Source organism: Excalfactoria chinensis, chromosome 2, assembly GCF_039878825.1.
Source record: "Excalfactoria chinensis isolate bCotChi1 chromosome 2, bCotChi1.hap2, whole genome shotgun sequence".
NCBI classification, from domain to species: domain Eukaryota; kingdom Metazoa; phylum Chordata; class Aves; order Galliformes; family Phasianidae; genus Excalfactoria; species Excalfactoria chinensis.
In genome coordinates, this window is record NC_092826.1 from 103,282,261 (window position 1) to 103,295,410 (window position 13,150).

Sequence of the window (13,150 nt, forward strand, 5' to 3'; positions counted from 1 at the left end):
ATAGCTGTCTACCCTTCCATATGGTGATCTTGGGAGACTTTGTGAAAAAGAGTTTGTATATGCAGATTCCTTCAGTATGCTTCTACTATGATGTTTGTATTGGGAACTACAGAAAGAATAACCATTTGAAAGTGTCACTTAAAAGAAAAGAGCTAGGAAAAGCCTTCTGATTTTTCCCACACCAGTCTTTACAAGCATGACTAGCCTCAGGTGTGGAGTTCTGGAATTATCTCCTTCCATCTCTCTTGCGTCACTGCATTTTTATCATGGCAAAACCTGTAGTTGCTATTTGATGACTATCGCCTCACAGAAACCCCACGTTCAGCATGAAATATGTTCTGTTTTCAGCTTTCAAAATCATAGAATTACTCAGGTTGGAAAAGACCTCAAAGGTCATTAAGTCCAACTGCAGCCTAACCATAATACCCTAACAACCCTCTGCTAAATCATATCTCTGAGCAGTACATCCAAATGGCTCTTAAACACATCCAGGGATGGTGACCCACCTCACTGGGGAGCCTATTCCAGTGTTTAACTACCCTTTCTTTAAAGAAGAATAATAAAGAAGAATAATAGCTAAAGAATGGTACAGAAGAAAGCAAACCCTAGATCTGAGGGTTTTTTCTCTATTAGCTATTCCAAAATCTACAGCAAGAGCCTTTCTGTCTGATTCGCCGGCAATATTCCTTTAATGAGAAATAAGTGCATAAAACTGAGTCATGCTAAATATTTACAAACTACTTGAAATAAAATATAGGAGGCAAGATGTAGCTAATAACTTAGATCATACATTGTTAATAGACATCAAGTACTGGCTATAGCTCTTGATTGGAAGCTGTAGCTGACAATAAAGCCATGGTTCAATTGATAATATACAGCTCAAGGTTGCTTGCACCTTAAACCATCACTTCTAATTATTCAGGTAGCTAACTCCACCTCACAGGGCTTGGTAGATTTCTTCTCTGTTTCCCAAATGGTAATGGTAGCCTCCTATATTTCATCTTCAAATCATACATGCAACTTTCTCATGAAGTCTGGTTTGCCTGGTTGGTAAGGTTTCAAAGAAATAGCAGAGAAAGAGGCTAAATAAAATATTTTAAAATCTTGGAATTCTTGGTGCAGCTTCACCTTCTAGAGGTTAAGATCATTTCGCTGTTGATTACAATTCTGTCTGAATGAGGCGTAGTGCTTTCTTCATGTTCTCTATTACTGAAACAAAAATGAGTAACAACTGTAAAATATACTTACAGTGCATTTTGAGTACATTCTTCACACTGAAATTCATGCGGGATTATATATTTTATTTTAGTGCTTTCTGTTTTGAATATTCTGGCATTGATACTAAAGCTGAAGGCAAAGTGTTGTAAATCAAAACATTTAACTTGAGGAATTGAATATTGTCAAATCCCTTTTACTTCAGCAAAATAGTCAGATGTGACATGCATATTTGTTGTGAGATACTGCACGGGTCTCAGACGGATGGTACAGAGTACTAGTTCAACCTGAAAAATCACATTCCTTTTTCAAATATGGGTAACAAGCATTTTTTTTTACCTGGTCCCCTCCTACCACTGCCTATTAACATTGTGCAGTTGAATTCCTTTGAGCGTAGCGACTTTCACCATTCACTAGCAAACAGCTCAGATCTTGGTCCTGAAATTTCTCACCTGTGATCTTTCAACTCATCTCTCCTAAGCAGACCCAATAAATTCAGTGGAGCAATAGATGCGCTTAAGTGTTTGCTAGAACAGGTTAGACAACCGTAAATTATTGTTAAGTGCTGGTAAACATTCCTTACTTATTACTTAGAGAACTTAACTGATTCTCAAACACAGATGATTGGGATGGTGTGTATCTGGCTGATTGGAGTATGAAATGCAGAGCAACAGCACAAAATAGGCACTTACAGAATGGTATATCTTGTGGTTCATAAGTGTACAGCCGATTTGAGTATCTTCCTGTGATATCAGCTCTCACCGTGAGAGATGGGTCTGAAAAAGAAACTGTTTTAATCGCTGCTTCCCACAGCAGCCGAGGGCGATGCCCATAGCACAGCCGTGTTCCTGAGGTGTTCTGATTTTGCCAACCACAAACTGCAAGGCTGTTACGCTCTGTTCCAACCAACTGCTTTTTATGTGGAGAAATCTTAAACAAAAGCCAGTGTTCAGTTTTATATTACGCAGCTGTTTTTAAGAGATTGATTGCACATACCTTTTTTTCCATACTTGAAGAAAACCATCCTGTTTTACAAGTTCTGGGGTTACTCTGGGAGAGTCAGTTTTGACTGAATGCACAAATAATGAGGGTCATGCATAATTAATACAAAGTTATTGTGGTTTACCTGGTGACTAGAACTAAGGTCTTGTGATTCTTGTTGTTTCCATTACAGTAGAAAACAGTTGTAAATATCTTAATTAACTGGTTCCCCTTCCAAGCTATCTGTTGATTAATCACCCCGCCTCCTTTTCCTACTTTGCTCTGAGCAGGGGCTTCACCTCGCCTACTTTTGATGACTGTATAGTTGGTGAAAAGGAACAGGGACTGTGGGACGTGATTTACTTGATATATTTCAGAAGTCATCTCTACAATGCAGCAGATAATTGCTTAGACTCTGTTGACTATTGACTTGCTCTGTGGTAAGGTTTGCACTGTAGACATCTTCATTCAGTCACATATTTGACAGCTTTCTCAAAACTTCATTTCCTAACTGCACTTGCAAAAGCACAGGGAGCTAACAGGGGCTGACAGATGCCCAGATGCTAACAGATATTTAACCTTGCTCTCAAGTGCAAATGAGGTACCCTCCAGAACATACTTATAACCTGAGGAAGTTTACAGGAGCTGGAGCCCATGATAGAATGAGAACTGAACTCAGGTGTGCCAAATTCCATGCCTTTGCCATGGTAAAGATAAATTCTGAGCTATTTTCTTTTTGCAAAATTATTTGTCTTGATGTTTCTGGAGATCGACACTGGCATAGATTCAGAGATCACATCTTCAGAAGATTCATAAGTACCGTACATACCTATGAACATGATTCGAGGCACGTATTGTCCATCAGGTGACAGGTTTTTATCTGTGGTTTCATGCTGGCAGGGAAATTAAAGCTAATTATTAAAATATTCATATAAATTTAGCTGAAATAGCATCACTTGTGAACAGTCTTGTACCAGAGGAAAAAAATACAGAAGGTATATATACACACATCAACACATATATGAGGGCTGCTCTGAAAGTAATGCTTCCTGTTTTATCGTGTTGGTCCACGACATCAAAGACCACGGATGCTGATGCTGTGGCAGCAGAAGCTAAACCTTCCTGACAGTGTTCCATTACGTTTTGTTGCCATGCAATGGATGGCAGCATAGAGGCAGTCTGACAGAATGGCATCTGTTGTAGAAGTGCATGTGAGGGAAAGATGTGTCATTCCATTCATTAAAAATCAAACCTGTTGACATTCATTAACACATGCTGAACTGTTATGGACAGAAGTGGTGGATGTGAGCACACTGAGGCATCAGGTGGTGTGTTTCAGCAGTGGCAAAAACAAGTGTGAGAGCTAATGATGGTGACTATGTTGAGAAATAGTTATTTTTAGCTGAGAATTTGCTCTATCAAACAGTGTAATTGTACCTTGTGTACTGTTGTAATTTCCATGGCAATACATGTGAGGCATTACTTTCAGAGCCATCTACATACATATGTTTAACTGAAATGCTGGAGGTACTTAGCTAAAATGTTGTGAAAAAGTAAGACAAAGAAAACACAGACCAAGAAGAACTACCAGACAAACCTCCCCAAATCCTTCCTACCATGAGGTTCAACATAATGAAATTGTCTTGGGCCATTTCTTGTATCTCTTCATTTTCAGCAAAAGCTTTCTTCAATGCTAGAAAAGACATGAATATTGTAAAGCTTATTGTAGATATTGCCTTTCCTTCAGTGTTTAGGCACCAAAGATTGGTCCCATAATTCCTGCCTCTGCTCATTCACATTCCTAGGAGACACCTTTGGGATCTATATTGGCTTTGTGGTTTTTAATCCATGTTAGTGCAACCTTCTGGCTATGAAAATGGAAGCTCTATTCTGTCATTGTTGAAGCCTGTAGTTTCAACAGATACTGAGTCTCAGTTTGACAAAAGTGCATTATTCTCAGAAAATTCTTATTTGATGAGTTTCAGTGGTCTTGTCCTTACCTCCTTCTCAGGCTACTAGTTGAGGAAGGCCAAATGTTATTAAATATGTCCAATGACTCAATAGCAAATACATGTCATTAATTTAAATTAACAAGTGTTTAATCAGGGATAGCAGGACAGTAGCACTAGGCATTTTTGTGTGCGTTTTTTGAGTAGATTCGTAGTGATTTTTTTGTAAATAAAAGTAACAAATTCTTTGCTATTTACAGTTTTGTGCTCTTATTTAAGTATTTTTGAGTAAATTCAATGAATATATAAATATTTGTGTCTTAAAAAGGTGTTTACAAAAATTTAAAATTGATAAAAATAACAATTACCTTGACAGTATTGACAGTCTTCCAAATGATGAATGACCATCAGTGGCTTGTTACTTTATTAATAATAATAAAACATGTGGTTAGTTTATTTGACGAGAATGAAAATAAGCAATTTTGCTAGTAGATTGGAAAAGAGAAATTGCATTTCATTTTCTGTTAAATCTCAGTGAAACCTAACAGGCATTCTGTGAGGGATGAGAGGCACTTCTGTGCAAGAGAAAAAGGATGTTAGACAAAGAAATAGAGAAGTGGAGTTTCTGTGTCTAGATAGCTTTTCTTAAGTAGAAGATTCTACAAGAATGGTAGAGTGGTCTGCAGATCAGCTGTGATCGTTTTTTTTGGGTTTTGTTTTTTTAATTACAGTATATTGGGGGGTAACAATGTAATTAACAAAAGTGTCTTTCAAATCTATTTTTTAATCTCTTACCTTTTTTTAGCTTGATAAAGCCCTTCTTCATAAGTTTGTACCCAGGTTATTTCATCTCCCCAGCCTACAAATATAATACAATGATTAACTCTTGGCTAGGTAAGTAATTCATAAGAAACAACATTTTTTACTTTTGTCAGTAGCTGTACACAAATAGATTTTTGTTCAAAGTATTGTAGATAGACTAGTCCTACATTTGCTAATAGGTATATTGGAATATTAAAAAATAAAGCAGTAAAACAAACAAACAAAAACAATCAGAAGATCTCAGCAGACTGGCTACCCAATTCAAGTCCTTTGACACACTCAATAGAACTCTTTCTGAATACTCAGAGTTTCCTAAATTGGTGACAAAATTCTTTATACTTTCGTATTTTCTCTTCATGTTGGCTGCTCTGTATTTCATTTAGATGCTGGGGGCTTAAAGAGAAAGCTGGCTTATAAAAATGAGAGAGAAAAATTAAATATGACAAATCAAATAAGATCAACTTTAATGTGAATGTTCTTGGAATAGTTTAGAGTTTTCAACCTGACTCCTGAGTCAAGAATTTCAGTCTCTGGAGATGCAAGTACTTCACTTATTTAAATAATTTAGTTAAAGAAAGACTGTAAGATAAAAATCTCCATCAAAATAAAATCCTAATGAGTCTTCAGCTTCACAACTCATCTACTAAACTCAAAAAGCAAATTGTCTTGTTGTTTTCATGCCTTCAGAACCCAGAGATGCCAGCCCCTCTGAAGTAGCTTCCCACATTCTGGTCAATGGGGTATTTGATTGGAATGCTATAGGCCATCTCTTCTTTCAGGAGGCTGATTTCATTTTCATATCTGTCTGGTTGTTGGTGGGGCTCTAGCTTAGTTGACCAGTGGGTTCCCTGGCTGAAATCAACTGCTGACGTAGGTAGTTGCACAGAGAAGTCAGCTGGGGTCATTTTACGGCGATTTAAGTATTCCCTCTCATCTGTTAAAGTTGCAGGTGATGTTCTGAGTGGGAAAAATTAATTCTGATCTAGTCAAGACAGGACATAGATACCAGACTAGGTATAAACTTTCTCCATGGGTACCACTTATGGAAAGTGGTTTGATACTTGTCTCTGTTTTGCCCAGGGATTAGACAATTTTGTATTGTATATACAGTGGGCTTTGTATGGAAAAGCAGTTGTCCTTGTTCTTGCTATTTCATGAAGCCTTTTGACTGCCCTGTTATTATATATATATAATAACATATATATATGTTATATATATATGAAATAATTTCAAACGTCAGTAAAATTCCTACAACTTATCTCTTTGCTGCCTAAATTCCCCTCAAGTAACTGGCCTCAGATGGGGCCTTTGTGAATGCAGGGCTTTGGATTCATGTGCTTCATATGGGAGGAATTCAGAGGCGAGCCATGGAGTCTGAGTGCTTTGCACATCTTTCAGAAGAGCTCAGGGAAACAGCTGCATATATTTTTACATGATTAGGTCTGAAAAGAGAGGAAAGGCTGAGAAGAAGGAAAGAGGTATTTTTCTACAGATTTTTCTTCATCAGACATAAAAATGTTAAAATGCAGTCATCCTGTAACATTCAGGTGGAAGATTATAAGAGGGGAAAGAAAAAGAAATTGAGGACTATCCAGTAAATGAATAAATATCCCTGATGGTTGAGACTGTTATTATGTGGATAAAAATGGATCTATAGGAAAAAAGATCATTTGAGACAGAAATTGTGCTTCAGTAGCTGTAAGTTACCAGCTCAAGTTGTCATCTAACAGGTATGTGAAAAAATATTTTTTACCGAGTTCTTCAAGAGCAGCCAGGTTCCAGAGACTCAGTTTAGGTTATTTGATTCTAACAGGTCACCGTGATGGATATAAATTAGAAAGACTATCTGAAGCCTTTAGCCATATTCTTAAGAACAAACTGATGGAGTGAAATGACAGGGAGGAAAAAGGTGCACTACCTAGTGTGTGACTGAATGCTGAAGAATTACACCTCAGTAAACATATATATTCTTTCAATAACATATATGGTAAGATGAGGAGGTAACTACGTAAAATACCTCTTGATAGCGTCTGAGGTGCTTTTTTTTCCTTTTTGATTGCCATAGCAAGGTTGGATGAGACTGCAATTAGCAGAAGAGACAAGGCCAATGTTGAATGGAGCATTATTTCTCTAAGAAGTTCTGTTTCAGAGCAGCAAGGAAACTGAAAAACAAAGCAACAGGTTTAGTTGTGTAGATTCATTACCTAGCATAGTGTAAATCAACTTGTCAGTGGCATTCTAATGAGACAGTTTGGGTAGTTTCTAAAAATGTGATGGGTGTTTTTAGAGCAGTGAAAAATAGAGATCATCTTATTATGCAGCACTGCCTAGAGCTATCAGTCTCTGGGGGCAACGGGCAGTTCTCACTACTCTGTGATCAGGGGAACAATGTTTCTACTTTGGGCCATCCACCATTTCATTCTCATGAACCTGTATTATATTTTAATAAAGGATCATGAAAATTTCAGGAAAGTGCTACTATTTATTTATTTTTTTCCCTTTATTTTAATTTTATTTTTTATTTTTATTTTTATTTTTTTAATTACTACAAGACATAACAGTATGGGTTTGTTTTACATATAATAGGTTTTTTGGTACTGTAATAAAAACCTTAAGATAATTAATTTTATTTTAAATTGCCAACAAAAATGGATAGCTTAATTCTGTGAACTAGAATGTTAAAACAGTGAGATAAATTTTGAACAAGTGTTCTGATCTCCAGCTGTTTCTTACAGTGAAATCTCAAACACTTTTCCTCTTCTTTATGGCTTTTAAAAATTGATTACTAGCTCAAATCCTGCTTAAAAAGAAACAACCCACGTATGTTCCCATCTGCTTGCGTGTTATGAAGGTGTTTACTTTTCTTCCCGATAAAAATCACTCTAAGAAGTTCAGCAATTTCTGTTCTTGGGGAAAGTCAGAGAACAAAAGTTAATGCTTGAGGAAAGATAACTCAAAGCCAAAGGTGTCCACTTTTTGCTCAATACAGTAATAGTCAGGCAATTAAAACTCCAGTATTCAGATGATTTGCACTGAATTAGAAAATGTAATGAATGCAGCCCAGGATATCACTCAGTCAGAGTGCTGATTCTCTAGAGATTTATTTTTCAGAGACTGAGCTGTAGGAGTTACCAGGATGACCTGAGAAAGTCCTTTGACTTGAAGTGCTTCCTTCAAAGCACTTTAGCCTATATTTATGATGAAATTTTCACATTGAATTTAGAAGTGACCTCCAGTGTGGAATTACAGCCTTGAATGCTGACAAAAGGGAATTCATACTACCTATGGCAGAGGCATGAAAAATACAGCAGGTTTTAATGAAATTTTTAACACTGCTGACATCACTGTTATCTATTTAATTTCTGATGAACAAATTCAAAGTCCACTTCCAATAACTCAGCACAAGATAAATATTCTGTTCAAATAACTGGAGAAAAAAATGCACTTCAAACAGCAGAAAAAAATGAAGTACCACCATATTGCTGCAATGCCATATTTCTGAAGAATTTTCCTTGGGTTATGATAAAATCATTAATTATAGCACTTTTCCTCAGTCTGGATCATCACTGTTCCCTTACCCTCCCACATTACATCACAGCTCTAGGGCTGTTCTTTGTTTCACATAATTTCCTCCTTAGGCTTGATCATCTTATCTGTTGTTGACTGAGTTTAGAAAGTATCTCCCTGGGGCTTTGTAAATCTGCACATTAACTTGGTGTTTGAAGATGACAGAATTCTAATAAGGAAATGTCAGTTCCCAGTGTTTCATAAAGAGAGACTATAACTTTTAGGTAAGCTTGGGAACTGAAAAATTTTTGAGAATAGGAATTTCATTCAAATTACCCCCACATTGTTGGAAACCACTAACTTCAGTCAGCAAAATCAGATCATGACACCCTGCTATTTACTTCTGATGAATCAATTTTTATAGCAACTCTCTGTGAAACTTAGTGACTATCCTTAGCTTTAGTTTACCTGTCCAATGTTAATAATAACATATAGCATTTGCACTAGCGTATCAAAACTCCATTAAGCATAAATAGTTATGGCTTTGAAATCACACCAAATATGTCGCTAAATGGAGTGAGTGAATCAGTTCTGTCTTCTGTGGTACATTAACAAAAAGAATGAAAGTGTAAAGCTCTTCAAGTCACACAGTTATTTAACTGAAGCTTAAATAATTGATTATCATCATATTGAAAATCCACAGAGTTTTGGAGGGATAATTTACAGAGATGCAACTGGGTGCAATTCAGTATTCTAAATTTTTGATATAATGTTATCCAATTATAGTTGATTGAGTAAGGGAAAAAAAGACAGCCAATGCTATAAATGTTACCTTTATCTATCAGAACAAACGTTTTGCTAACTAATCTCTTAGCAGCTATCATTTGTCTGTTTTATGTTACTTGCTAAATGTTTATCAAACGAAACTCTTTTCTGTATTAATGTTGAGAATAAAAAATGTTTTCTCACCAGCAGTGGTCAGTTCTCTTGATGGAAGGTCTTGTTCTTGAAATTGGGAAAAAGTCAGTGTGGTTTACACACAGAACTCCTGAACTATCCAGGTCTCTCTGTAACCACAACAACCTCGGAAAAATGAGAGATCTTTCAGGTGGAGACCAAGTTAATGCACTTCCACCCTCCCCCTTCCTTTTCTTCCATCCTTCCAACTTTCACTGTTGTGGTTCCCATACTTGTACACTGAATCCTTGGATTTCTCTTTATCTTGGCTTGTATCAGGTGTCTTGTATGAGGGTTGAAAAGAAATACTGGCTTATGTGTGTCTGTTGCTTCCCCCCTTAGACAGTTTGTGTCTGGCTTATGCCCAGTGTAAAAAGAAACCACCAATGAAAGCTGGAACTGTAGGGGCTTTTGTTTCCAGTGAATGGCTGGGTTCACTGGTGCCTGAAGATAGGTATGAAGCTAATAGGAAGACACAAGGGTTGCTTTGTGTAGAGGAATGTAATTAATAAATAAAAGCAACTTATTTTTTGAGGGAGAAATAAAATACTTTGTTTAAAGGGAATGGTTTAAAGTATCTGATTGTTGTTTTTGCAAGTTGTAGTTTAAAAATGGTCTCATTCTTTGGATGTGATGCTTGATATAATTTTGAATTATCTTGATATATATGGGAAAAACCCTTGAATTCATTCTCTTTGCACAGAGAAAGAATTACCTGGATCACTTTCCCCCTCTTCCTTGTATAACCTTTGCACAGATTATAGGGATTGTGTGCTTATGGTTTTTCCTCCTTTTCGTGTGAAGCCAGCTTTCATGTTTAACTTGGAAGCTTTAATCTATTGCTGTTTGTTGTCACTTACATGTGTGATTATTTGTATGTACTTGTGCTATATTTTTCTATTCAAGAAACCTTTTCAGCCAGGCCTCTGACATTTGAGCACAAACAGTTACCTTTTCAGATGATATCTGTGATTCTCTCCTTTCTTCCTCATAAAGATTTGCTGCTATGAAAGATGAGCTATGTTTGTGTCCCAACAAGGCAAAATGTGGCCTCTTCTGTATTTTTGGTGCTAAATTATAATTCTGTGTTTTGATAGAAAATTCATAATAATGCTTCCAGTTAACTGGAAGTTAGGCAAAATGCAAGAACTCTGCTTTGTGGGCACAGATGCAAACAGTGCTGGCCTCACTTAATGAGATAATCGTGTCAGATCTGTTAACTGGGGGGAATTTGTCCAATCCTTGTCATGGTTTTGCAATGTTGTAATTTTGCTATCAGTATTCCACATCATAACATCATGTTAAGCATAGATAATTTTGACGAATCTGCTGCTCACAAAAGAAGACTGAATGTCCCAAGGAACACCACGGTCAGTCATATGACAAGGACTCTATATAATATAATCTCACTTCGGTGCTGAACTCGCTCTCTCGGATCCTGCCAGCCATGGGGGAGCCGTGTGGGAGCGTTCCAGCTGTTTCGCCTAGAGTTACAGTAGGCCTCTCAGTTTTGGGACTCACTCTCTCTTATTTTACTTGATTCATTAGCCTTAATTCCAATTAAATTGTATTATATTGTGTTATTCTGTATTCCGATATAGTATTTTCTAAATAAGTGTGCCTCCTTAGATCATTGCCGCTGTATTTATTTTTCTTTTTCCTTTTCCTTTTTCCTTTTGGGATAGCGGCCCCGCAGGCCGTCTATACCCCTGTCAGGGGTACAGGTAGATTTTAAGTTAACCCATGACAATCATTTAGCTGAATCTAAATCTGAGTTTGTTTAGTGCTTAGTACGAGAATTCATGATATGAGAATAAAAGGTAAAAGAGGCAATTAAGCACTCAATGGAATTTCTATGATAAAGAGATACCCCAGTGACACACTTCACTCTGTGTGTTTTGTTATGGGTTGCAGCTTCTACTCACATGGGTAGGCGTGGAATCTCAGGAATTGCAGCAGACTCAGGAGAAATAACTCAGATCATAAGTAAAAGAAAGTATATACAATTCACATGAGAAGTAAAGTTTTTTGTTTTGGTGGTTTAAAGTGTCTGTGAGTATCTGAAGATTTGAAACTTCCTGCCTGGTGTTCCTGTATCTTTGGGTTCCATGGAGATGGGCTTCTTTCTGGGCCTCCAGGGCAGGTATGGAAAGAGTGATGAGGTGATGCACACCACTGCTGCAGTAATGAAAGGGAGTATTCAGACTCCTTTAAAAATCTGTTTTCTCCTTCAGCTTCTGTACTTTAGGCACTTTAATGGGTCTACCAGTTAAAAAACCCTAACTTTGAAAACAGCTTAAAAAGAAAATGTATTTTGATCACATTAAACCCTGACTGCCTTTTGTGAGCTCATGAAAACAGATGGTTTGACCCTTTGTTTTGTAAGCTAGGCAGTGTCAGCTTTCTCCATTATGACAGAAAGACAAAAGGCTCTGAGGCTAAAAAGAGAAGCAAAAGTGCTTGAACAGTCACTGAGGGAAGAAAGAAAAGGGAATGAAGGAAAAAGGCTTCAGTGACAAATTGCTCAGTGAGTTGATTCTTAAAGGTCCTAATATCAATTTTGATAGTGCTGTTGGTTTTTTGGTTGAATCAAACCATACTGAGAGTTGGGAGTGAAGTGCCCAGCCCTGACTGCACGAATCCTGGAACATTTAATTATTATACTGCTTTTTTAGGATGTGATACTATATTTGTCCACATACTACTTTTCAACCCATTTGACCCCTTCAAATGAAGTACAGACCTGAGCACTGTCTAGCAAATGATGTGCAAAGCTTGGAAATGAAACACAGCTAAATCTGCAGGGCCAAGGACCAAATCCTAATTGTAAAGCTGTCAATTACTTCCACAGTTTGGAATAGCATGTCTGTAAATATAAATGTAGTTCTTAAATGAAATACCCCATTCTGGAGAGTATGAATAGGCAACCTAAAATAATAATCATTGAAAAAAAAACAGTAGGATTAATAAGTGTGAGGCCTTGGGTCTGTTTTACCTGAAGATGGTACCTATAGTACCAGTACCAGTGCTGGTTGACAGTGAGGCTGAGCACTGCAGGCTGATTCAGAACGTTAAACGTGAACACTTGATCTGCTTCTGCAGGAAGGAAAGTTACAGAAAGGAAAGCTGGAGGTCTTACACTGTCCAACTCCAGCATAGCTAATACATGTGTGAGGGATGAGAGCACAGCTTCTGTGAAATCTGTAGTTCAGTATTGTTTCTGCAACTTCCATCTATATCTCCATGAAAGGCTTACACATGCCTAATATGTCTTTGTGGAGCAATACAGAATTAATTAGGGGATTACAATAACAGAATTCCCAAGCAAATTTTACAGTAAACTGCAGGAGAAAGCTTCACAGAGCATGTATTTTTGTAGCTGAGAAGTACATCTGGATCCTACTAACACAGGTCTGAATCTCAGGGTGCAGTCAAAGAGCAAATAGTGATAGAGATGAGAACTGTGCTTCAAGCTCAGAGTGCTGAACATCTACCTTCAATACCAAACAGAAACTTGAATAAATGGGAAAATCTTGCAAGTGTCTGCTAGGCTTAGGTTTTACCTGACAGCCAAAAATTGTTCTTAGAGAAATTTCTGATTCATTTCAATGAAGCCATTAAAAGAAATGTAGATAGGACATACTTCTTTGTTTCTGTGTGTGTCTTTCAAAATTGTCATCGTTGTAGAAATGTCACTTCTGGTATTACAGGATGATTCA

At 37.1% G+C, this 13,150-nt stretch overlaps 1 protein-coding gene across 1 annotated transcript; it reads right to left on the reverse strand.

Moving 5' to 3' along the window:
* Positions 1 to 1,159: 1,159 nt before the first annotated feature.
* Positions 1,160 to 7,090, reverse strand: AGR3 (anterior gradient 3, protein disulphide isomerase family member). Its single transcript, XM_072330041.1, has 7 exons — positions 6,985 to 7,090; positions 4,941 to 5,004; positions 4,514 to 4,566; positions 3,813 to 3,889; positions 3,026 to 3,089; positions 1,908 to 1,991; positions 1,160 to 1,209 (listed from the first exon to the last, which is right to left on the reverse strand). The coding sequence occupies exons 1-7, from the start codon at positions 7,088 to 7,090 to the stop codon at positions 1,160 to 1,162; spliced, it is 498 nt and encodes a 165-aa protein (XP_072186142.1).
* Positions 7,091 to 13,150: the final 6,060 nt, after the last annotated feature.

What these genes read in the sequence shown, in the direction of transcription:
- AGR3 (XM_072330041.1), bottom strand. Translation starts at nt 7,090, where the DNA reads ATGCTCCATTCAACATTGGCCTTGTCTCTTCTGCTAATTGCAGTCTCA. An exon ending in TCATTATGTTGAACCTCATG is followed by an intron (nt 3,090 to 3,812) that starts GTAGGAAGGATT and finishes TTTCCCTGCCAG; the next exon opens with CATGAAACCACAGATAAAAA. An exon ending in ACCACAAGATATACCATTCT is followed by an intron (nt 1,210 to 1,907) that starts GTAAGTGCCTAT and finishes TTTTTGTTTCAG; the next exon opens with TAATAGAGAACATGAAGAAA.